The following is a 27,150-nucleotide window of genomic DNA, read 5'->3' as shown; positions in this document are numbered from 1 at the left end:
TATTTTTAAACGATTTAATCTATTGCAAAAATAAAGGGAATAAATAAAATATACGCAATTAATTACGCTAGATGGTGTTAATCATTTTTTATTCCATTCAAGCCTTTATAATTCTATTTTTAATATATTTTATTTTTAAACGATTTAATCTATTGCAAAAATAAAGGGAATAAATAAAATATACGCAATTAATTACGCTAGATGGTGTTAATCATTTTTTATTCCGTATTATTTTAAACAAAATTTTTTATTATTATTAACATTTTAATCAATTTTTAAATTAAATTAGGTAAATGGATAAATTTTTTATATGGTTTTAATTTTCATAATTTGATAAAATAAATATCCAATTTTGGAAAAAAATTATACGTCTATATGAGATTCAGATTCTTATCAAATTTTAGAAAATATAACTTTATTAAAAATAAAATTATTAAAACCATTTTTTAAAAAGATATATATACATTCTATGAAATATTAAAGTAATTATATTAAGTAATAGTTACATATCAATTAAGGAAACCAAAAAGAATAGATAGTATCTATAAAGATCATAGAATTAAAAGATTCAAAAATTTTTTCAATCGGCGAAAAAGACTTCAATATTTATGCGTAATTGATCTTAATCGCATTAAAATTCCCGTTATAGTTTTTGTTTAGCATATAACGGTTTCTGTTAATTGACGAATTCGTAGGTACGTATCATGTACAGATATGAAATACTTAAATTGTTATTTGTTTCTTGATAAATAATATCAAATATTGTTCGACAATATTAGTGAAGTGAATATTGAACGTTAAATTAGAATAAATTAAATTTATTATTACTCACATCTAATTAGAATAGGGAATATTCTCGTTAGAAGCCTTAGCATATCGCTTATAGATCAATTTAAATGATTTAGTTCTATTATACGTGTGAAGGTTATGATGAAATAAAGTTTAAACATTTCCATTTAAAACCAGTATTTCCTGGGTCTGAGGATTAGGTTATTCCATATTCACTATTTGTCAAAAATGACTTTACATAAATACAATTTTTTATGATTATATTCGCATAAAAAATATCCTAAATATTTATATAAGTTAAATTATAGCCAACATAAGGTTAACCATCCTATTGAAAACATCAGAAACTTAATTTTTAAAATTGCTCTCCTTTAAAATTGCAAAAAGTGGAGATGGGATATTCCAATTCTCTGGTAACGATATATTGATTTTTTAAATATTAATTCATTAAGGCTAAGACCATATCCGTGCCAACTCGCGTTTAAGAAAATGCTAGTCAATATAAAAAATTATATTAAAACGATAAAATAGTTAGAAATTTTACAGGGTAGTTATGTTATATGTATGCACACCTCTTGGAAATTATTCAGAATAAATACAAAGTAAGCCGATGATAACATTTTTAATAATGCAAACGTTTAAAACATCCATATTTTTCGAAATATTTCTATACAGGGCTCGATGTTTGACTTGCTACGCTCCAGTGCCTTGGTATGTCCTTAGCCTAAAACATAAAAGATCCTTCCGCTAAAGTAATCTACCATTAAGTAACGTTTATTCTTCATTTCTTACTATTTGTTTACCAATTTAAAACTGAGTAATTTTTTAACTTTATTGGTTTATTTTTTTTGTTTTCCTAATTTCTTTGACTTAAGTAGAAGAAAAATAAGATAAGATTATATTAATTTCTTGTCAAACATAAAAAAAAGCGAGAATTTATAAAAAAATTTTTTATACAATTATAAAAATGATGTCGATAATATTTTATAAACATTAGATGTCTTTTTGTCTCTGATATTAAAAAAAAATTACATGTATTGACTTATATAAATGATGATGGGGGGGGGGGGGGTGGGGTGGAAGTTAAAAGCAATATATATTTTTTTCCTGTAATTTTATATAGCAGTGGTCGTCGTTTCTCTTTAACAACATAATCTACGGATTTGTTATAATATTGTATCTGAAAAAAAAAATTTAATGGTAACTAACTAACAAAGTTTTGGTATTTAGGTTATTTTTTATCTTCAAATATATTCGAGAGGATTTATGAGTGTTTTGGGGAGAAATAAAAAAAATATATATAACCAAGTTAGTTCGCGAGTAAATATATAAAGCTATTTTTGTTTTTTTTAACCAAAAAAAAATAAGGAAAATAAATAGTGAATTTAACAACATTTAAAGCCACTATTTCTCTGATTTGGGTTCATTTGTATGGAACCAGGTCCGCCAATTGTTTCGATGTTTTCTTTAGATGATATCTATTAATAAATATATATATATCAATAAATATTTAAATAATTTTGTCAATGGCGTATGCCACTTTCTCAAAGTGAATAAATACCTAATTTTAAAATTTAAAAAAAGGGAAACATCAATAAATAGTTTTAAATCAAATTTTGTGGTTGCTTTCAAAACGGTTTGTTAATCTTTCAAGTCATATATAAACCAAAATTCAAAAACTAATTAATTTTAAATATAAATAACACTTTGGTAAGCTCTCCATAGCATTATATAAGGTAAAAGAAGCAAAAAAAGTTACCCACGACAGCACCTTTTAAAACCAATATAGCACATTATACCTAAAAAATTTTTTTGTAAATGCTAACATCCCCCCTAAAAAATATATACATATATAAAACAAATATACTTTGTTCAATATAGATTGGGCGAGTTCGGTGAATGATTTTTCAATGTTTACGTTAGCTTTGGCACTCGTCTCAAAGAACTTGATAGAATGGGCGTGAGCAATCTTGTAAGCGTTATTTTGAAGAAGAAGAGAAAAAAATTAGAAACAAAACGTAAATTAATCATGAAATAATTATTTGGCAAATGTATCAACTTTTTTTAATAAAAATTATGGATTGTATTATTAATAATAATAGATTCACCGGATCAAATTTTATCTAACCCGGCCAGATTTGGTATTCCAAATTTTAAGAGGATATTAAAAGAACTAGCCAAGATCTCTCTAATTAAAAAATATTCAAGTCACGTGAGTGCTAGCTGCAGAGATTGACTGATACCGATATCATAACAATCTATTGATTGATACGAAAAATAATATATTAGTAATTAATAGAGGGGGGGATACAGATCTAATTAATGAATATTATCATTTTTATATATTTTCAAGCTTTCCCTTGGGTAAATAATATAATAGTGAGGAGGAAATTATAAAAATAATTAGAGCTCTCTTGATGTAGAGAAATAGGGAAAAATATCTATCATTTTCATAAATTATCAAGCAGGCCAAAAATGTCATATGTTTATTTTTATAACTTCGAATGTAAATGCTCTTGCTTATTATAATTTTTTTATTTTGAACATTCAATATGTATACTCAATTTATATTAAAAGTATATTGTACTTATGTACTTAATTACAATAATGATTTTATATTTAAAATTCAATAAAACAGGTTATTCCTTATATTTCTCAATTTGTTAAGAATTTTCATCTGAAGGTGGTTAATATTATTCTTGAAAATTAGATATTAGCCAGTACTTTGATAGCCAAGTATTTTTTATCAATTTATATGTTATCTATTTAAATTATAAAAATATGCTTTGATGAAAGTAAATATGGAGTTATATTTTTAAATTAATATAGAAAAAATGAATGACCTTGAAATGTCAATTATATCTAGAAAATTCACATTTTCATTGAAGGCAACATTTCAATCATTTTTACTACTTGTAAATATTCTATGACACTTTGCTTTTTCAATTGTTTCTGCATTTGTTAGTATTTTTTATTCAATACAATTTATATTTAAGAAATCCTAATTTCGATATAGATAATTTAAAAAAAACATAAATTACAGATCTTCAAATTTCAAAACTTAAAGCCTGGCTGGAACTTAACCTAGGTCCCGCCCACCTTGGTTCTTTTTGAATACAAGCCCTAATCCAAAATATATGTAGTTGAACAAATATAACTATTTATAATATTGGAGTGATTAAATTAAAAATACTATGCCTTATTTAATGTCATCTCTATTAATTCAAGATTATGATATATTAGCAAAAAAAACCAAATAATAATATATATTAAATTTTTTTTTACTCACCTCAGGCCAAATAAATTTTTTAATATATCGCTCAGACTGGTCTATCTAATATGAATATTTTTTAAAAAAATCTTATATCATACTAGAATTAATGGATGAATATCAAAGCAATTTTGATTTAGATGAAGAAACTTCTACAAGTCAAATAACTTTAGAGGTTACAATATTTTTAAAATCATATTTTTTTAATAAGGTTATCTGTCTATATTTTCTATAATCCATTTCATTGATGCTCGTATAAATCTCTTCTGAAGGTATTCAACAAGTGAACCCCCTGGGATCATTTGATGATTTGCAGCAAGCTATAAATAGATATGAAAATTTAGTTTTTACCAATTACCATATAGCAACATGTACCAAGCTTGCTAATTTTGATGAAAAAATAATTCAAACAATACATTACAAATATATAAGTTATGTTTGTATCCATGGAGGAAGAAAGTTTAAAAGTCGCGTGGGATAGGAAAACGACTCACTCAAACTTTACAATTAAATTGCCCAAACAGCATTACAATAAAGCACACAATAATAGGAGATCTGCATAGGTTTGAGGTCTCAAAAATGAATAGTGGGCAGTGGCGTAGCCAGGATTGATCCATGGGGGGTAAAAAATTTTTTGGGGGCTTCGCCCCCAAACCTCCTTATCAAAATTTGCCAATATTTTGTGTATTATGCCCAGGCCAGCATAAATATTAAAAAATATTAGTAAAATTTTTGCCAAATTTAGAATGACTGAAAGCATTATTTTGAAAATGTTATCAGTGTTTAGTAAATTATATATTAATTCAATCTATTCGATGTAAAAAAAATCTGCCTCCCCCAAACCTTCCAATTTTATGATCAACTCAATATATCTTATTCTATGTTAAAAATAATTATTTTAATTAAATTTTTGCATATAACAATATTTTGCAGAGATTTTATTTATTATTAACTTTATTTATTTAACTATGTATTTATTTTAATAATATATAAAAAAATAAATTTCAAAATATATAAATTTTATACAGATTATTATATTAAAAATTGAATGTAAATAACTATATTTTAAAAAAAATAAAATTGCAATAAAATATGTAATTCTTGCTAAAAAAATACAATTTAACAATTTTATTTAGTATAAACCCTTTATTTAACTATGTGTTTATTTTATATACAAAATATAAATTTCAAAATTAGAAATTTTATACAGATTACTATTTTAAAAATTGATTGTAAATATTTATATTTTAAAAAATAAAATTACAATAAAATATAAGTAATTCTTGTATGCAATTTAAAAAATATAATTTAATAGTTATATTTAATACAAATGAGTATATTATATAAATAATTCTTATTGTAGGTGCAATACTATTATTAAATATAGTATAAAAATATCATGACTAAAAATTCATTATAATTAAGTTTTACATATAAAAATTTTATGACTAAAAAAATATTACAATTATATGATTTGAATTTATAAAGAGAGGTCTACTTTTCTCTGAGATTTGGCTAATTCATCTAGAATCCAATTTTTATCTAGAATAATCTCCTTATAAATATTTAATAGGGCTAATCCATTTAAACGGTTTTCACCAGTGCTATTTCTTAAATAGGTTTTTAACCTTTTCAAAGTTGAAAAAGACCTTTCATTAGTGCAGGTACTAATCGGTAAAGTAGCTAAAATAAAAAACAATGTTTTGATATTGGGCAGGGAATCTAAAGTGCAATTACACATGGAAAGGGCCTGCAAAGTATTTTTTGGTCTCAAAGAGTACTCTATTCTGCCAAGATTTTTATACCAAAATTCGACATCACAAAGTAACTTATCATACGACTCTAATAAATCATCAGAATAAAGCTCTGAGATGTTCTTAATATCCTCTCGCGTTTCAAGTGTAATCAACAATTCAGACTCAACCGGCAAAAGAAAATAAAAGCTTTTAAAAATAAAATTGTGACTTATAAATCTTTCCTTTAATTGAAATAAAAATGTATCAATAAGTGGAATAAAAATGTTAATTTTATAAAAATCCTCAATCGTAGATGCATCAATATTTGAGCGATTGGATTGTCTAGAAACTACTCTAGATTTAAAAATTTCAATCCCAAACATATTAGCGATCTCCTTTACTTTCTCATATATTTCGTGAAATTTTTCGTCCACATTATCTCTGATATTTGTTAATATTTCAACAATATCCTTTGCCCTATTCATAACCTCCCTTAAATCCAAATCAATTTTTTGTAACATTTTGCTAAAATCATATGTATAATTAAATAAAAAATAAACACATTGAATTGAAATTAAAAATTGAGGCTTCGTAATAGCCTGTAAAAGATTTTCCGCATCTGCGGAATCTTTTTCTTTGCGTAATATGTATGATTCCAGTGCCGCAAAAATAACCTCATATAACTCGATGAAAACCTTCACCGATTGTTGTCTTTCAATGAATCTTGTGGGACAAAATCTTTTTAATTTTTTTTGAATTTTTGAATCAATTTCATCGAACGTTTGGGTAAAAATCTCCCTCTTTTTGGGTGGGGTAAAGATGTCACAAACCGACGATATTGTTTCTAAATTTTGAAAAATATATAAAAATTATATAAAGATATCTATAATACATAATAAAATCTAATAAATTTCAATTAAATCAAAATCTTTTTACGTAAACTGTTCCGGATGTCTCTAATTTCACATGCCTCAGTTATCATCAAATTCAGGCAATGTGAACTGCAGTGAACATAAAGAGCTGTGCTATAAAGCTCTCTAATTCTTGACTGGACAGTTTTAACATGGCCACTCATCGAGGGAGCTCCATCGTACCCTTGGCCTCTCAGTAGATTTAAATTTAAATCCAGGTTTTGAAGTGATTTAATAATTTGATTAGCTATCGTTTCTGACTTAGTGTCAGGTAATTCAATAAATTGAACAAATAGTTCCTTCATTTTATAATTACCTGATTCCATATCAATAAACCTTATTGCTATGGATAGTTGTTCAATATTACCAATATCGGAAGTTTCATCCGCCAAAACACTAAAAAATGGTGATGCTTTGACTTTTGAAGAAACTTCCTTTAATATAAACTGATTGCATATTGATATTATTTCATTTTGAATAGTGGGACTTAGGTAAGTAGCATTTTTAGAGGAGCTTTCAAAAAGCTTTAGGTAGTTGTCATTATTATTTCATAAAAATTTCAATAATTCCTTGAAATTTCCTTCATTGTGAGAAGGGGATGTAAGTGTTAGGGGGCCAGGAGATATCCTATGAGCTCTTAACGCCAAGCCCTGCCTCCCTAACCAAATGATAGCATCAATAATTATAATTATTCTTGATCGATTTTTTGTAACAATATCAAAATTTTTTTTATTCAATACATTGGATATTGATATCTTTTGATTCATTGAGATTTCTTTTAACCCTTTCGGTCGCGGTAGTGCAAATATAAAACCACCTTTTAACCTTTATATCTTCTAAAGGAGTTGATCATATAAAATGAAACCACCACGAATATATATTAAAAGATATTCTTTTTCATATGTTTGTGGAGGAGTTATTTTTTAATTTTTTTTTTCGCGCCTTTATTTCAAAATACGTTTTTTACGGTGATTTTTCTTAAAATTCAAATTTTAATTATAAGTAAGTATATTTATCAAATATTTTTAAATATATATATTCCTCACTATTTTATCTATCTTTCTAATATTTATTTTTGCTCAAATAAATAATATTTATATATTATTTTGATCTTTTTAATGTGGTATATTAAACTAACCACTGCCACTTAACAACAATATTTTTAATATTTATTTTTTTAAATAATTGATAAATTTTGCCAACTCATTTCGCAATAATTTTAGCTTGTTATATATATGGATGATTATCTGGACATTCCATCTGAAGGTTCTTCGTTAGACAACTCATCCACTGATTCCGAAGATGATTATGAATCGGATACACGTTACCAAATTGATAGTGATGATTATGAATCGGATACACCTTATCAAATTGAAATTGATGACAATTCTGAACAAGATGCGTATGATCAATCTGCTACAAACCATAATAATCCTATCTGGTCCAAGAAATATTCTTCACAACCAGCATTAGAATTTGATAAAATATCAGGTCCAATATCATCTTTAAAAACGGACCCATTGTATCCATCAGATATATATAAGAAATTTATTAATGATTCTCTAATAAATACAATTACATTCAATACCAATTTATATGCCCAACAAAAAAATATTAAATATCAACCAACTAATCCTACAGAAATAAGAAAATTTTTATGTCTTCATATACTCTTTGGAATTAAAACTATGGCAAATTACAAAGATTATTGGAGTTCTAAACCAGAATTCCATGACAATTTTGTTTCATCCATAATGAAAGTAAAACGTTTTATTTGGCTTATGGCCCACATCCATATAAATGACAATATCTTAGAACCATCGAGAAATGATGAAAATTATGATAAATTATACAAAATAAGACCATTCATTGATAATATCCGTTCCTCTTGCTTGAAATATTTTCTTCCCTCGGAATATCAAGCAATTGACGAAGGAATGATTAGGTTCAAAGGCCGTATAGGATTTAGGCAATACATGCCTAAGAAACCCACGAAACGCGGTTTCAAGGTAATGTGTAAATTTTGTCATTATTTATTTCGGCTAAACTATATTTTTAGGTTTGGATGAGATGCGATAATTCAGGATATATGAATGATTTTAATATCTATGTTGGGAAAAATAAAGAGGTTGAAAGTAATCTTGGTTATAATGTTGTAACAAAGTTTTGTGAAGGACTTCAAAATCATAAAATATTTTTCGATAATTATTTTACGAGTTATACTCTAATGGCCGATTTAAAAAAGAAAGGTATATATGCTAGCGGAACACTAAACAAAAATAGGAGATACTTGCCCATAAAGAATATGGAAACAAAATTAAAAAGAGGTGAGTTTGACTGGAGAAGTGACAAAAATAATATAAGTATAATTAAATGGCGAGATAATCGTGACGTATTTATAATGTCCAATTATATTGATCCGAGATCAGTGGATACTGTGAAGAGAAAAAATAAAAAAGGGGAAGTTTTTGACGTAAAATGTCCAATAATGATAAAGATGTATAATAAATATATGGGGTCTATTGACCATTTCGACCATTTAAAGTCTTTATATGAAATTTCGCGAAAGTGGCGAAAATGGTGGCTACCAATATTCTTTTGGCTGATAGATGCGGCGATTATCAATTCATTCATAATATACAATATTCTTACAGATAATAAACTCTCATCGAAAGAATTCCGAAGACAAATAATTGCTAGCGAATTGGCATACTGTAAAAATGTTAATAGGGATGATAATATTCATAATTATAATAATTATATATCAATGCAAAGAAAAAATAATAAACCTTATATCCTTCCAGAAATTAGACTAAAAAATTCAGCTCATCAACCTCAGGCAGGAACCTCACGAAGGTGTACCTTCTGTAGTACAAAGTTAAATCCCAGAAGAACAAGGTGGTCGTGCAAATCATGCAACGTACCACTCTGTCTAAATAAAAATAGAAATTGTTTTGAAAGTTTCCATAAGGTGTCAATGATATGAATTTAAAACCACCAGGGAGAGCCGCCATTTTGAATTTAAAAAACTTTTTTTGTGTGTTTTATATTATATTATATTAGAATCAATAAAAAAATTAGTAAATATCGTGTTGCATCATATTAATTTTATGAGGGAACCTAAAGGGTTAAAGAATCCATTATCTCACAGGAATTAAGATGATATTTATTTTTTTGATGATAATTAAAATTTTCGAACGCATCTTTCCATCTTGTGTACACCTGACTTACCAATGTTTTGAGTTTTTGTAACCCATTTCCAGCATATCTTGGGGAAAATATGTTAGCTGTTGAAAATATTTGGATACCTGACAAATGTTATAAATTTCCATTGCCCTTGGGCAAAAGAAATTTAACCTTTCAAGCATCCTGGCTTAACAAATATAAGTGGCTTGCTTACTCAGCCGATGAAAAGGGCGCATTTTGTAAAGTTTGCGTCATATTTTCCCCAAGATATGCTGGAAATGGGTTACAAAAACTCAAAACATTGGTAAGTCAGGTGTACACAAGATGGAAAGATGCGCTCGAAAATTTTAATTATCATCAAAAATAAATATCATCTTAATTCCTGTGAGATAATGGATTCTTTAAAAGAAATCTCAATGAATCAAAAGATATCAATATCCAATGTATTGAATAAAAAAAATTTTGATATTGTTACAAAAAATCGATCAAGAATAATTATAATTATTGATGCTATCATTTGGTTAGGGAGGCAGGGCTTGGCGTTAAGAGCTCATAGGATATCTCCTGGCCCCCTAACACTTACATCCCCTTCTCACAATGAAGGAAATTTCAAGGAATTATTGAAATTTTTATGAAATAATAATGACAACTACCTAAAGCTTTTTGAAAGCTCCTCTAAAAATGCTACTTACCTAAGTCCCACTATTCAAAATGAAATAATATCAATATGCAATCAGTTTATATTAAAGGAAGTTTCTTCAAAAGTCAAAGCATCACCATTTTTTAGTGTTTTGGCGGATGAAACTTCCGATATTGGTAATATTGAACAACTATCCATAGCAATAAGGTTTATTGATATGGAATCAGGTAATTATAAAATGAAGGAACTATTTGTTCAATTTATTGAATTACCTGACACTAAGTCAGAAACGATAGCTAATCAAATTATTAAATCACTTCAAAACCTGGATTTAAATTTAAATCTACTGAGAGGCCAAGGGTACGATGGAGCTCCCTCGATGAGTGGCCATGTTAAAACTGTCCAGTCAAGAATTAGAGAGCTTTATAGCACAGCTCTTTATGTTCACTGCAGTTCACATTGCCTGAATTTGATGATAACTGAGGCATGTGAAATTAGAGACATCCGGAACAGTTTACGTAAAAAGATTTTGATTTAATTGAAATTTATTAGATTTTATTATGTATTATAGATATCTTTATATAATTTTTATATATTTTTCAAAATTTAGAAACAATATCGTCGGTTTGTGACATCTTTACCCCACCCAAAAAGAGGGAGATTTTTACCCAAACGTTCGATGAAATTGATTCAAAAATTCAAAAAAAAATTAAAAAGATTTTGTCCCACAAGATTCATTGAAAGACAACAATCGGTGAAGGTTTTCATCGAGTTATATGAGGTTATTTTTGCGGCACTGGAATCATACATATTACGCAAAGAAAAAGATTCCGCAGATGCGGAAAATCTTTTACAGGCTATTACGAAGCCTCAATTTTTAATTTCAATTCAATGTGTTTATTTTTTATTTAATTATACATATGATTTTAGCAAAATGTTACAAAAAATTGATTTGGATTTAAGGGAGGTTATGAATAGGGCAAAGGATATTGTTGAAATATTAACAAATATCAGAGATAATGTGGACGAAAAATTTCACGAAATATATGAGAAAGTAAAGGAGATCGCTAATATGTTTGGGATTGAAATTTTTAAATCTAGAGTAGTTTCTAGACAATCCAATCGCTCAAATATTGATGCATCTACGATTGAGGATTTTTATAAAATTAACATTTTTATTCCACTTATTGATACATTTTTATTTCAATTAAAGGAAAGATTTATAAGTCACAATTTTATTTTTAAAAGCTTTTATTTTCTTTTGCCGGTTGAGTCTGAATTGTTGATTACACTTGAAACGCGAGAGGATATTAAGAACATCTCAGAGCTTTATTCTGATGATTTATTAGAGTCGTATGATAAGTTACTTTGTGATGTCGAATTTTGGTATAAAAATCTTGGCAGAATAGAGTACTCTTTGAGACCAAAAAATACTTTGCAGGCCCTTTCCATGTGTAATTGCACTTTAGATTCCCTGCCCAATATCAAAACATTGTTTTTTATTTTAGCTACTTTACCGATTAGTACCTGCACTAATGAATGGTCTTTTTCAACTTTGAAAAGGTTAAAAACCTATTTAAGAAATAGCACTGGTGAAAACCGTTTAAATGGATTAGCCCTATTAAATATTTATAAGGAGATTATTCTAGATAAAAATTGGATTCTAGATGAATTAGCCAAATCTCAGAGAAAAGTAGACCTCTCTTTATAAATTCAAATCATATAATTGTAATATTTTCTTAGTCATAAAATTTTTATATGTAAAACTTAATTATAATGAATTTTTAGTCATGATATTTTTATACTATATTTAATAATAGTATTGCACCTACAATAAGAATTATTTATATAATATACTCATTTGTATTAAATATAACTATTAAATTATATTTTTTTAAATTGCATACAAGAATTACTTATATTTTATTGTAATTTTATTTTTTTAAAATATAAATATTTACAATCAATTTTTAAAATAGTAATCTGTATAAAATTTCTAATTTTGAAATTTATTTTTTGTATATAAAATAAACACATAGTTAAATAAAGGGTTTATACTAAATAAAATTGTTAAATTGTATTTTTTTAGCAAGAATTACATATTTTATTGCAATTTTATTTTTTTTAAATATAGTTATTTACATTCAATTTTTAATATAATAATCTGTATAAAATTTATATATTTTGAAATTTATTTTTTTATATATTATTAAAATAAATACATAGTTAAATAAATAAAGTTAATAATAAATAAAATCTCTGCAAAATATTGTTATATGCAAAAATTTAATTAAAATAATTATTTTTAACATAGAATAAGATATATTGAGTTGATCATAAAATTGGAAGGTTTGGGGGAGGCAGATTTTTTTACATCGAATAGATTGAATTAATATATAATTTACTAAACACTGATAACATTTTCAAAATAATGCTTTCAGTCATTCTAAATTTGGCAAAAATTTTACTAATATTTTTTAATATTTATGCTGGCCTGGGTATAATACACAAAATATTGGCAAATTTTGATAAGGAGGTTTGGGGGCTAAGCCCCCAAAAAATTTCCCCCCCCAATGGATCAATCCTGGCTACGCCACTGCCCACTATTCATTTTTGAAACCTCAAACCTATGCAGATCTCCTATTATTGTGTGCTTTATTGTAATGCTGTTTGGGCAATTTAATTGTAAAGTTTGAGTGAGTCGTTTTCCTATCCCACGCGACTTTTAAACTTTCTTCCTCCATGGATACAAACATAACTTATATATTTGTAATGTATTGTTTGAATTATTTTTTCATCAAAATTAGCAAGCTTGGTACATGTTGCTATATGGTAATTGGTAAAAACTAAATTTTCATATCAGTAGAGATTTATACGAGCATCAATGAAATGGATTATAGACAATATAGACAGATAACCTTATTAAAAAAATATGATTTTAAAAATATTGTAACCTCTAAAGTTATTTGACTTGTAGAAGTTTCTTCATCTAAATCAAAATTGCTTTTTCCATGTAACAACAAGCATTCATCAGAGAAATATAAATTCTACTCAAAATGTTGTTCTAAATCTATTGAAAAAAATGATTTACTCAAAAACGGAAGTGATTATTTTTTTCCAAGTGTGGAAGATTATTTTAATAATAATTGGCATACCATTCGACATGAATGGTCTTATGCATGATGATGTAAAACAATAAATGTTTTTATTTACACGAATAATAGGATGGAGAGTATGAATAGGATGAACCCTGATACAAAAATATTCAAATTTTTTCAAAAATTTAAAAGGAAAAGAATCATAATAATAATTATGAATCCTAAAAAAATGGACTACAATAAGTTATCCTCAAAATAGTGAAGAATCCAAATATCAAAAAATATTGACTAATGCTGCTTTTAAAAGAATATTTGATCAGCTAAAATTTTCAACATCCCAAGATGAAGGAGATTCAACGTTAACAGTATCAGATTCAAATTTCAGCTGTGGATATTCGGAATTTATTTTAATACCCATGCAGACATATTTTTGAATATAGAAAATTGAATTAATTGTATAGATCTATTTGATTAAAATTTATGTGACCCAAGATGGCAGAGAGATTATTACTCTGGAAATTCATTAAAATATTCCCTCATATTTGGAGTTTGGTAAAATATCACCTGAGGGCTGTTGTTTTCAGTGACTATTTTGACAATATTATTAGGGTTTTGTTTTTTTAATAAGTTGATAACATCCAAGAGCTCAGAGCCCCCTGGTTAATATAGCGTTTTCTTTTTTATTTATATAAATCACGATTTGTAGCGTAAATCCCCCTTTTTTGGAGGTCATATTTTATTTTAGGAATTGAGGCATCATATTCTAAGCATTTAATAATAACCTACGGCCATTTTACGTTGTTTACGTAAGAGTTTGAAAATATTAGAATCTAAATTAATAAATAAAAAATGGTATTATATTTGATAAAAAAATATATACCAAAATCATGATTTTGACCAGTGTTCATTTTAGTAACCTTGAGCATATGTCTATCTCCTTTTATTATGTGCTTCACTGAAAAACTGTTTGGCCAATTTTTTTGGCAATGTTTGTGTAAGTCTTCCTTTTCCGCGACTTTTAAATTTTTTTTCACCACGGATGCAGACAAAACGTATATATTTATAATGTATTGTTTGAATTATTTTTTTATCAAAATTAGCAAGCTTCATACATGTTGTTATATGGTAACTGGTAAAAACTATATTTTCGTATCTATTTAGAGCTTACTGTAAATCATCAAATGATTCAAATTGAGCCCCAAACTAATGAAATAGTTTGTAGAATATATAGACAGATAAAAATTTTAGGTTAAAACCTCATAAAAAAATATGATTTCAAATCAATTGTAAATATATTTTTAAAAATATTGTTACCTCTAAATTTATTTGACTTGTAGAAGTTACTTCATCTTAATCAAAATTGCTTTGATATTCATGCATAACAATCCAGCATGATAAAAGATTTTTAAAAAAAATCATATTAGAGTGCAATAGGTCAGGCTGAGCAACGTCTTAAAAAATTTATTTGGTCTGGACTGGGTAAAAAAATTAATGGGCTGGGTAAAAATTAATATACATTATTATTAGGTTTTTTTGCTAATATTTATATCATAATCTTGAATTAATAGAGATGACAGTAAATAAGGGATAGTATTTTTAATTTAATCACTCCCAATATTATAAATAGTGTTTATTTGTATGTTCAACTACATATATTTTGGATTAGAACTTGTATTTTAAAAGAACCAGACTGGGCCTGACAATTTTAGTAAAGAATTAGAAATAGGGTGGGCGGGACATAGGGAAGGTCCAGCCTTGGCAGGCTAATCTTGCAAATAACAGACCTGTCATATGTATACCAAAATTGTAGTATTTTTTTTAATATAAATTGTATTGAATAAAAAATACTAATAAATGCAGAACCAATTGAATAAGCAAAGTGTCATGGAATATTTACAAGTAGTAAAAATGATGAAATGTTGCCTTCAATGAAAATGTGAATTTGCTAGATATAAGTGATATTTCAAGGCCATTTCATAATTTTACATATTAACTTAAAAATAAAATAATTACACATCTACTTTATCAAACACATTTAAATTAAATAGAAAACATATAAATTGTAAAAATTCTTGGCTATCAAAGTACTGACTAATATCTAATTTTCAAGGATAATATTAACCACCTTCAGATGAAAATTCTTAACAAATTGAGAAATAACAGGATTAACTGGTTTTATTATATTTTAATTATAAAATTATTATTGTAACTAAGTATCTTAAATACAATATACTTTTAATATAAATTGAGTATCCATATTGAATGTTAAGATAATTGTTCAGTTTTTCAAATTAAAAAATTATAAAACGAGAGCATTTACATTCGTAAGTTTAAATATTTATTTAAAAATAAACATATGACGTTTTTGGGTGTGCTTGGTAACTTATGAAAATCATGAAAAAACAGCGCACACTTAGCGTGCATTTTCATTAGCCTTTTGGCCACTGGTATCAGTTACAATTAGAGTTTTTAAAATTAAATTTATTTAAGAACAAAACCTTTTCTCCTCGTTCCTTGGCGACTAACCGTTTATCCTCCATATCACATTTGTTTCCTAGCAGCATCTTTTCGACATCTTCGTTAGCATGCTTTTTTTATAAAGGGGTAATGCCAAATTTTTAAAAACTATTCTTGGTAATAGAGGTATCACGCCAACAATCCGAAAAAAATGTCAAAAAAGTGGCCAACCGCATAGAAATAGATCAACAATATAACTAGATTTCATTTAGTTTCTTAACTTGATTTGAAAGCAGCTGACTACTTTTTTTTTGAAAAGTATTTCGGATTGTGAAGGTGTGAACCAGTTTGGTTGATCTTAATTAATGATTGGCATAATCGTCAAACCTAAGACGACGAGTATTATATAAACCTATTCATTTTGTTTAAAAGAAGCGATTATGAATAATTCGTTATTTTATTTGTTTTAGAACAGGCCTAATCTTTAACAATAGATCACATCTTTAATATCTAGAAATTATCGTCTGATCACGCGATCGCGCACAAAATTCAAAAATAAAATGGCGTAAGGTTTTTTTTTTTACCTCGTCGATATTCCGTAGCCATTTGGCGATGTTTTCGAAAGTTTTTGGTTGTGTAATATCGTAAACGAGCATGATACCCATGGCACCCCGATAATATGACGTCGTTATTGTGTGAAACCGCTCTTGGCCGGCAGTGTCCCTAAAATAATTAGCAGAGTAAAATGAGGTCAAGTATGTTAGTTATCGACAATTCATAAAAGAATGAAACGTATCTAATTTTCCATCGGTACCGCCGGATCTACCCGGATCTTGAATACTACACATATCACCCATCCATCAGTATAATTTAAAACATAAGTTCCCCTTCTGAAAAAATATCGGTTCGGTGTAGGTTTGAACCTTTACAAACTGGTTTAGACCTTTTCGCATACAAGCGTATTAGAATTATGCACAAAGATTAAAATTTTATCACACTTCTCTCTAAAACAAAAAAAAATAGTATTGAGGAGTATACGATTAAAATATTTTCAAGATTCTCTTGTCACTCAAAATAAACTTGAGGCACTTCTATATCGTCAAATAGCGATATATAAAAAGAGTTATAGTGCGCACAAATTGAGCGTTATAAACATTGCGTTGCAAAAGCCAACAAAAATGGCATCATGTAAAATGGTTAAAATACAGTTTGGCTTTAGCAACCATTTAAACAAACGTGAGCAGATTACTTTTTTTAATTCTGAATTTTGATATCTTATAAAGGAATATTTAAAAATTAAGGAAACAAAAAGGCAGACGATAATAAGATTTTCAAAGACAAATCCTTTTTTTAGAACTTAATTAAAATTTTAAATCGAAGATATTAATAAAAAGGTAGCCTCAATTTTAAACAAGGAACGCGTTGCATTTTTTTTTAAATTAAAAAAAATTATGGCAAAACGCTAACGCTCGCTCAATTTGTGCGCATTATTAAAGTATCAAAAAGTTTAAATCGTTGAACAGGCATTTTTTTAGAGGGTCGGATAATTTTTTTTACTGTTCAGGAGCGGTTAATACCGGTTTAACGGTTCTTAAGGCCCTCTGGAATCCCCGGATTTAGCGTTTTACCGAATCGTGCGAATTCCTATAAATGAGGGGTTAACTATTAGTTTAGAATTTACGATATTTGGGCAAATAAAATAAGGTGCTCATTTGTTTAAAATATTTCTAAAATTTTTGGACGTTAAAAAAAATCAAAAATTTGTCACGAATTTTTGTGATTATAACACAAAATAATAATAATCCCTGTCCACATTTTGTTTCTTTTTTTAGAAAAAAAGGAACGTTTTGCGATTTTGTATATTTAAATTATAATTTCGCGATTTATTTAAATGGAATCATTTATGTAAATGATTGTATTGTGTGTGGGAGGGAAGTATTAAAAAAAACGATAAAAAAAAATAACACAATAGCTTCAAAATATGAATTATAATATATTTTTACTTTAACAATCTCTATCGGGAAGATCTAAATAAGTTACTTACATATGTATTTTTTTAAAAAAAATTAGTTGTTCATGTCACGTGATCTGGGAAGAAAAAGGGGAATAAAGAGGGGGGGGTAATAAAATGTGAGGTTTTTATTTGTTATTCTAAAATATCGAGATGAGAGAGAGAGAGAGAAGAAAAAAAGTTCATAAATCTCTAACATTTTATTTTTCTTTTGTTCGAAAAAAGTTATCGATTTTCTTTCGCATTTTATTTGATTTTCTATAGATCTTTTTTATATATTTCGTCCAAAAAAAAAAGAAAATAATATAAAATATTTTTTATATAATTTTTTTTTCGATATTCGGTATTTTATCAAAAATGGATGACAGATAGCCCAAGGGAAAAGGGAGTGTTAAAAATATAGAAAAATAATAATAGACTAATTTATCGCGATATTAAATTTAATGTCGCGTATTAATAATTTATGATACCAAACAATAAATCATTTAAAGAAATTAAATTATATTTTATGTTACCATAATTTAGAGTTCAGGTTCAAGGTGTCTGAATTCTTTTCATCTCATTTTTGTTGTTTTTTTTCAGAAAAATTTCAATAACAATATTTATTTTTTTTTATCAAATTTGTGTTCCGGAAGTGTGAAAAATAAATGGCGCGATAAAAAAAATGGGGGAACGCGAATTACGTACAATTTCCACTCGGCTCATAATAAAATTAAGATTACGATATAATTAGTGGGATATAAAAGGGGTTCCCCTTATTCGGAATAACTTTCCGACAGATACGATAACAAAAAAAACATGTCCGAGGTTAAATTGGCAGGTGGCATTCAAATTACTAAAATTTGACGAAAACATTTTACAATTTGCGAGGATAGGCTTATCATAAAAACTCCAGCTAACGGCGCTGTAACTCGGCGAGCTGATAAGATTATATTTTTCTAAAGGTTATATTATAAAAATTCCCCTTAATTGTTAAAAAAATATTATCTTAAAAATTACCTTTTCCAAGGATAATAAAAAAAAACAATGATTAATTATTAAGATATATTTTTTTAGGGGAGTATTTTTGAATAAAATTTTTAAAAGCAAACTATCCAATAGCATAATGTGCCCGACAAATTTAATTAGTTTTTTTTAAATAAAAAAAAATAGATAGGGTCGGGTTCCACCGGATGACAGCTGTATATTAACCCATAATTGTTGGACCGGTTGAACATGACTGCATATCGAATTGATTTATGATTTCAACCGAATTTAAATGATTGGCGTTGATAGTCAGGTTTTAGGAATCTTAAAAAGTAAGTATAAATGGAGCGCCATTGAAATTACACTTTATAAAACTGATGCCTGACGGCAAACTAACATCATTCACGCGAAATCGAGAAAAAAATATATATATAATTATAAATTATAATTACCATATTTGCAGTTTGATCTTTTTGCCGCCCAATTCGATGGTCTTGATTTTGAAATCGATTCCTATTTCCATTATAACAAATAAACAATTTTTGACATTTTTTAAAAAATGGTTGACAAAAATGGTGGTCGAGTATTCAAAATATAAATGCGCCATAAGTATAAAACAAAATTTTTTTATCTTTCCCATAATTATCCACAAATTTTTTATTTTAGAAAAAAAGAGTAATAACCCTTATCTAATAATTATAAGTAGCGCTATTAACAAAAGGTAAGTAGCGTATGTTTGGTTCGAAAATCGATTTTTTTTGTCCTCTCTCCCGAATTGTACATTTAAAGATTAAAAACATATTACATAATATCGAAGGTAAAAAATTGATTGGACGAATAAAAACAAATACATATTTGTATATGCAAATGCAAAGATATCCAAGTTTTCCCGTGCTCGTGTTTTATTTGGAGAAAGCTTCTTAGCTAAGAAGAGATCGCTGGATATAATATATAGAGAATTTCTTCTCTTTTACTTCGAGATTCCGAAATTCTAAATGTCCGGAAAATATTAACGCGTACATAATAAGCGCGTTATCGTGGGTGGCGTGAATCGGCGTACCGTAACCGCAACCCATCATAACGCTTATATATAATTTATTGAGAAACGTTAACAAAAAATAATTAAAATAGTATATAAACACAACAATATTGGCATTTGTTTAGATCTATGGCTAATTAGAATTATAAACTTAATTTTGTATCATGTATAAAAATAATTATTAAAGGATAATTGCGCTGAATTTACGCTAAACCAGCAAAAGAAAAAAATGTTCTCATGGGGGCTAGTTGGCTAGAATTTTTTTTTAGGGCTAAGTTGAAAAGATACTTCGAAAGTCGTTCTCCTTTAAAAAAAACATTCCAATCCTCTTGTTCAACTTATTCAAGGTGGACTCATAATTTGTATCTTCGTGGAATGTTTGTTTACACGCCATAGATAAGATAATTGGGTATTTCCAACCAAATCAATAATTTTTCGGCCCGACCTTTTTAATTTTTTATAACAATTTTGCATACCGAGTGAACATCATTAGAAAGCATCGAATCCAAAATTTTGGCCTCCAGGTACTAATAGTTTCTGAGATATCAAAGGTCAAAAGTGCCAAAATGATCTTATTTCGAAAAATACGATATTTAAAAATTATAAGTTTAAAGGCTATTTATTTAATATTGAGGATTGAGTTGTAAATTTTGAACTTGAAAACTTCAGGCGTTTCCTTTTGGGAATTTTTTTTAATTCTAATTTTTATTATTTCACTTATATAATATCTATAAGTTAAAAAAAAACATTTAAACCTGTGACATCCATATGATGTTTTTAATTATCACGATTTTTTTAAAAAAAGAAATGAATATTCTTCAAATAGATGGCGCTCCCATAAAAAAATAATGCATTTTTGTTAAAAAATTTTTTTATTTTTTAAACATAAATAATATTATTTAAGTCGCCGATGACAGGCTTACTTATATTATTATTATATTACTATTAAATAACTTGTAAAAATTAATTTGTTTTTATAATAAATAATCAAATTTCCTAAAAAGATAGTCACGATGATTCTGATATCTGCAGGAAAATATAATTAATTGTTGAAAAGATAAGAGCCAGTTTTCACGCACCTGCCTTCTATCGATTAATTTTTATTTTATAAATATTTCGATATAAATATAAATGCGTAAATCCTTTTAAAAAAATCTAAGCACTTTCATTATAAAATGAATCTGCCAAAAGTTATGACATGGATAACTTAATTTCTAAATAATATTGAGGAGGAAAACACTGTATTTCCGATCAATGCTGTAAGTGTTTTTCACAAAAAAAATCGAGAAAATATAAATTTAACTGCGAATATGTAATAAATAATATCATGCCACAACATCCACATCAATAGATACAATCAAGAAATGAAATTGGAATATCATCCAAAAAAAAGATGGCGAAAATATCAAAATACCAATAGGCTAGTTGCCAAGGAATGCTTACAAAGACTGTTTTTAGATCAAATAGGCTGAAGAGCCTATAAGAAGGTATAATTTTTTCTTATGCCAACAAAGAGTATGAGGCTGAAGAGATAAGATATATCTTAATACCTGGGAGATACAAAATTCGAGCAGTGTACCCAATTGCTTTAACTAAGCAAGTATATTCCAATGCGCAGATGCGGAGAATATAATAAATCCATGTTATCCGTTAAATGATGGTTAGGATGAGACACCAGATCTCCTTTTTATATTAAAAAATAATATTTTAATCGTGAGCCAATCAAAGACAACTGGACATGCTTATTATTTATTGAAAATGGAAATTATCAAGGCGTTAAAAAAAAATTAATTAGATGAAAAGCTAATATTTTTCGTGAATTTTAATTTCCCTCTGCACATTTAAAATAATTTTTCAAAAATTAAAAAAATAAATAAATCTTATTAATTATGTTTAAAAATTATATAAATTTTAACAAAAATGGGTTATTTTTCATAGGAGCGCCCTCTATTTTTGGAAATATTATTTATTTTTATTTTTTTAAATCGGAAAAACTAAAATATCTATAGCTGTCCCAAGTTTAAAATTTTAAAATATAGTTATAATATAAGTGAATAATAAAATTGCTAGGAAGGAGCATTCTTGCTCCATACGAATTTACTTTAATCCCAAAATCAGATCAACGCAAGAATAAATCAAATAATCTTTTATTTTCAATCAAACGAATAAAAAGTATAATTTAGGCGTATAAAGTCACAAAATCAATTTAACAAATTTAAAATTATAATGACCAATAAAAAAATAATAAGTATTTAAGATAATAAAAATCAATCAATATTAAAAAAAGTTAATTTATCTCAATTTAATTAATTAAAATATTGACCATCTCAAACAAAAAAAGAATTTTGGTAGGCGAAACACCTAACGTTTCAGGTTCAAAATTTATAACTTAAATTAAAACCGCAAAAAAAACATTAATATTTAATAAATGGCCTTAGATATTTTTACAAAATTACATATAATTATTAACTTATCGCAATTTTCAAAAAATCTTACTTTTCGAAAAAAAATCATTTTGGCACTTTCGATTCGACCATTGGTATCTCAGAAACCATTGTTACTTGGAGGCTACAATTTTGGGTTCGATGCTTTCTAACGATGTTCTCAAGGTATGAAAAATTTTATCAAAATTATAAAAGGTCGGGCCGCAGTTATCGATTTGATGTGGAATTACCCAATTTGTATTATTTTTTTTCGCGGCCTATCCCTATTTAATAGTGCTGTAAACATTTTTAAAAAAATCGGAACGCGTTCAAATTCATGAACGCGTTCATACGTTCAAAATTTTATGATAAATTTTTTTTAAAATTTAATTTAATATAAATAAATGCCTTATATTTTTCAACACAATATATTAGCCATGATAAAAAATAATAGTTTTATTTTGATAATATAATTATAAATACAATATAATAGAGCGATAAAAAAATAAATTAAAAAAAAAATTTCTTATTAATTTTTAATAATAATTGCTTTTCAAAATTTTCATCTGATAGGCATGAATACTTGTCAGTTAATACAGCGTTAGCTATACTAAAAACTCGCTCAACAGGGGCAGATGAAGGGATTGCGGTGTTATACTTGATAAACAATTCTTTTAAAAGGGGGAATTTATTAAAAACATTTAATGTTTTATCCATTGTTTCAAAAAATTGAGCTATGTTATCATCCTCCAATCTGCCCTCTTCTTCCTCGTCAAATAAAAAGGATATCTCGGAATTGATTTTAAAACAGTGAAATATTTTTGATATTTGGGCCATGGTAATTCTAATTCATCTAATATTGAATTTTGATTTTCAGAATCTGATGATGAAATATTTATATCCATGCAAATGCTAATCTATTAAAATTAAAATATTCAAATTAATAAACTTTAATCATATCTTCTCTAGCAGTAGCACTATGGTACGTTAATTGCAATATGAAAAAGGAAAAAGTAAAAACAGCTGATTAAAAAATATAAGACTTTTTTGTTAAAAAATTGGATTAAATATTAATTTTTCAAATAAATAAAAATATAAGACTTTTTTGTTAAAAAATGTGGATTAATATTAATTTTTCAAATAAATAAAAATAAAAAGTGTTTTTAAAATTGAACGAAAGTAAAATTGAACGCGTTCATCAAAGAAAAGGAACGCGTTCACGTTCAAAGTTCGTCAAAAAAAAGGAACGCCGTTCATCACCTTTTTTCAAAAAAACGAACTTCGTTCACGAACGCGTTATTTTGAACGCGTTCGGTAACAACACTACTATTTAATATTTTACTAATAGACATGTTAATAATAAATTCAGTCAACGTACAATTTTTTTTGTTCTCTAATATATATATATATATATATATATGTATTGATAGCACACATAATTTTATGGCTCCAGATAATTTTTTTGGAAAAGTTTTTCTTCTTAATTAACTTTTGATACAAATATATTTACCGCTTAAAGTTATCGTAAAATAATTATTTATTTATTAAGCGGTTAATTTAATATTTATTATTTGAATCGTCAAAATTATATTTGTATGTCGTACGAGGATATGGAATCCGTGGGGATATCTTGATTTTAAATCATTTACTAAGAATGATTTTTAGATTTTGAAAATCTGATTTCACAGGAATTGTATTTCGGCGTGTGTAGAGTACCCAAACTGTAAATTTCAAACAATTTTGGCAATGAACTTTAAAACTACTCCTAATTTATATGAATTTTTGTATAGATTTTTCATGTAAATTAAAAAAATACGAAAGTATCTATGGCTCAAATTTATAGGGTAAATAATCTACACATGCTACAAACACATTTTCGGTTAAATCGGATTTTAAAATTTTTTAAATCGCCCTTGGTAAAGTATTGAAAATCAAGAGATTCTGAATCCCCACGGATGTATCCCCATACGACATTTACATAGAAAAAATCCTTTAAATTTAAATTATATCATTAAATGAATCTAACAAAATTATCCTTAAATATCACATTTAACACCTCGGCAGAAACATTAATGTTTCCTCCAGGAGATCAGATAATATTTAGCAGATTTTTTTTCTAAATCAAGTATAATAAATATAGTATTATAGAATCTAGTTGAGAGTTGTGACATTTTAATTTATTTCAGCACTAGCTTTCAGCCAAATATGGTAATTTGGTACAATTCAGTGCAGATAAATTTTCAAACTAAAATCATCTCTTTTAAAAAAATTGTTCCATGTGAGGTTGTAGTAAATAATTAAAATCAAATTTTTTCAAAATCATATTATTTTTTTATATGTTAAATCTAATTAATCAAATTTAATAACCGTTTTGAAAAAATATATGCCAGATAAAGACAACAAAGAATATATTTAATAGGATATTCCTTATATAAGACAAAAAAAATTAATTTAAAATTCTATTTACATCATGTATTCTATATAAGCTTAAGAAGACATTATTTAAGGGTTAACTTTGGATGTAAAATATGTAATATTGATAGAAGAGCAATGGGCAACACAATCAGCTATGTATCAAATTTATATATGTATCTTTGGGATAGTGCAAAATAGGGTTATAAAAACATAAGCAAGCATGCTTATTGTTAAAAACATAAGCAAGCATGCTTATTGTTTAAGAACTGTTAGGTTTCCATATAGTATAATAATAAGGGGATGTTTGTGCATAAAATCTAGAATGAATTCTATTAACAATAATTACTGTTAAATATATCTAGTCATCGCCTAATTGATAGCAATCAATTCGTTTATTAGGATTTGAATAAAATAACACTTTCAAGTAAGATGGGTATCTTTTTCATACCACTATATATGCAAAATCTTAAAAGGATCGTAATATAATATCAATAGGTTACCATGCAATAGATCTCTCAATGCTATTGGAAAGAAAGTTGAAAGTTTACTCAAATGAAAGCTTAGAAATCGGCTTCCTAGGAAAAGGATTCTTTGAATAATGAGTTTATTTAGAACAGAATAGTTAAGTTAGTGAACATAGTAGGGCTTAGTCAGGCATTCCACCTAAAAAATTGACACCATAATAAAAATTTTATTGGGCCATTTTGGATTTCGCTAATATAAGATGATTTAACAATCCAGAACAGAACGTGTGCCAAAATCTTATTTCAATGCCACAAATATGAGTCACAATTATAAAGGAAAAGGTAGATGTATGACAATTTTAATATAGCTTAGAAAAAATAATGATATTTTAGCATAATAGAACAAGAGTTAAATATTTTAAATAGTATATCTTTTTCAAATTACTAACAAATATTGTTATAAGTTGTTTAATTTTTTTATTTTCAATAAATATGTCACAACTATTTAGCATATTTTATATAGTCTTCATAAAAGGTGGATAAAACTGAACCATGGATCTTATTTTCCAAAAACAAACTGATTAAGTTCAAACCAAACAAAAATGGACGAATATACTGTTACTAAATAAAATAAATGATACTAACTAGTCCTAACAAAGAAATTTTAATTTTACAAATTTTTTATAAAAATTTAAGTAATGGAATATTTAAAAATTATTAAGATGAGAATTATAACCATCTACATCTTGACATTTTATTATAGATCATTTGCAATAATTTCATTAAAAATATAATCAAAATTCAAATAGGTTTTAAATAAGATCTCCAATTCATAGCACTCTAGACCCCCCCCCCTCTTCTCAAAGCCAATAATGGTTACATGTTACACCTTTTGATGACTAGCATATAAAAATAATTAAATTATAAAATGGATTTTAATTATGAATGTTGACAATATACTTTCTCTTAGATTTTAATAGCAAAATTATCTTGTAATTCCCTCCTATGCTAGTGTTTTAAAATAACATTTATATATTATTTATATTATGACAAAGAAATAAGTGAAAAAAATGTTAAGAAAAATATTTCAATAATAGAATATATCAAGTTATAAAATACAATATAAATTGAAATTACCAAATCAAAATTAATACCACTTGAAAATATTTAGTGATAAATAATACATTATATAAAACTTTAGGTTAATAAATCATATATTTTTACCGATTGTGGATATGAAAGTGGTATTAAATGAATCTTCTGCAAAGCGAAACAATATACACGTCTTTCCTACACCTGAATCTCCAATAAGTAGTAATTTAAATAATAAATCATAAGATTTTTTAGCCATATCTGATTTTTCAATGCATGCAAAAATTATCAACTATTCATTTTTTTCTAATTTTGGTAAATCAACTAAAATTATTAAAAACTTTGGGTTTCATTTAAAATGAAAAATATTTTTTAAAAAAATATTTCAACCCTTAAAATAAATATTAATATATAAAAAATTTAAAATAATATATATATTTATTCTAAATTATTCCGATAATTCTACGTTTGGGGACACTATTGATATCAAGCACCATGTAGACAAATTAAACTTGGCTTCTATTATTATTTTTTTTCAATTACATTTTATAGATATGATATATCATTTTTAGACATATATATTTTTCAACATATTATCAAAAAAAAATTATTTTTTTGAATAAAAAGTAATTAATTTTAATAAAACGCATAT

The 27,150-nt window shown here is 26.5% G+C and overlaps 2 protein-coding genes across 2 annotated transcripts; one reads left to right on the top strand and one right to left on the bottom strand.

The window, feature by feature from the left end:
• Window positions 1-1,682: 1,682 nt before the first annotated feature.
• Window positions 1,683-26,813, bottom strand: LOC135929090 (ras-related protein Rab-10-like). The gene is made up of 6 exons (XM_065465590.1): window positions 26,631-26,813; window positions 19,518-19,578; window positions 16,673-16,811; window positions 16,130-16,219; window positions 2,657-2,758; window positions 1,683-2,267 (listed from the first exon to the last, which is right to left on the bottom strand). Exons 1-6 carry the CDS (start codon window positions 26,755-26,757, stop codon window positions 2,175-2,177), a joined length of 612 nt encoding a protein of 203 aa, XP_065321662.1. The 5' UTR covers window positions 26,758-26,813; the 3' UTR covers window positions 1,683-2,174.
• LOC135928053 (piggyBac transposable element-derived protein 3-like) lies at window positions 7,769-11,071 on the top strand. Its single transcript, XM_065464381.1, has 4 exons — window positions 7,769-8,716; window positions 8,767-9,421; window positions 9,971-10,197; window positions 10,553-11,071. Exons 1-4 carry the CDS (start codon window positions 7,943-7,945, stop codon window positions 11,069-11,071), a joined length of 2,175 nt encoding a protein of 724 aa, XP_065320453.1. The 5' UTR covers window positions 7,769-7,942.
• Window positions 26,814-27,150: the final 337 nt, after the last annotated feature.

The sequence above is a fragment of the Gordionus sp. m RMFG-2023 genome, chromosome 4 (genome assembly GCF_954871325.1).
Source record: "Gordionus sp. m RMFG-2023 chromosome 4, tfGorSpeb1-WG-v2, whole genome shotgun sequence".
Lineage (NCBI taxonomy): Eukaryota > Metazoa > Nematomorpha > Gordioida > Chordodea > Parachordodidae > Gordionus > Gordionus sp. m RMFG-2023.
The sequence above is the reverse complement of the archived record's forward strand: the minus strand, read 5'-3'. Positions and strand labels throughout refer to the sequence as shown.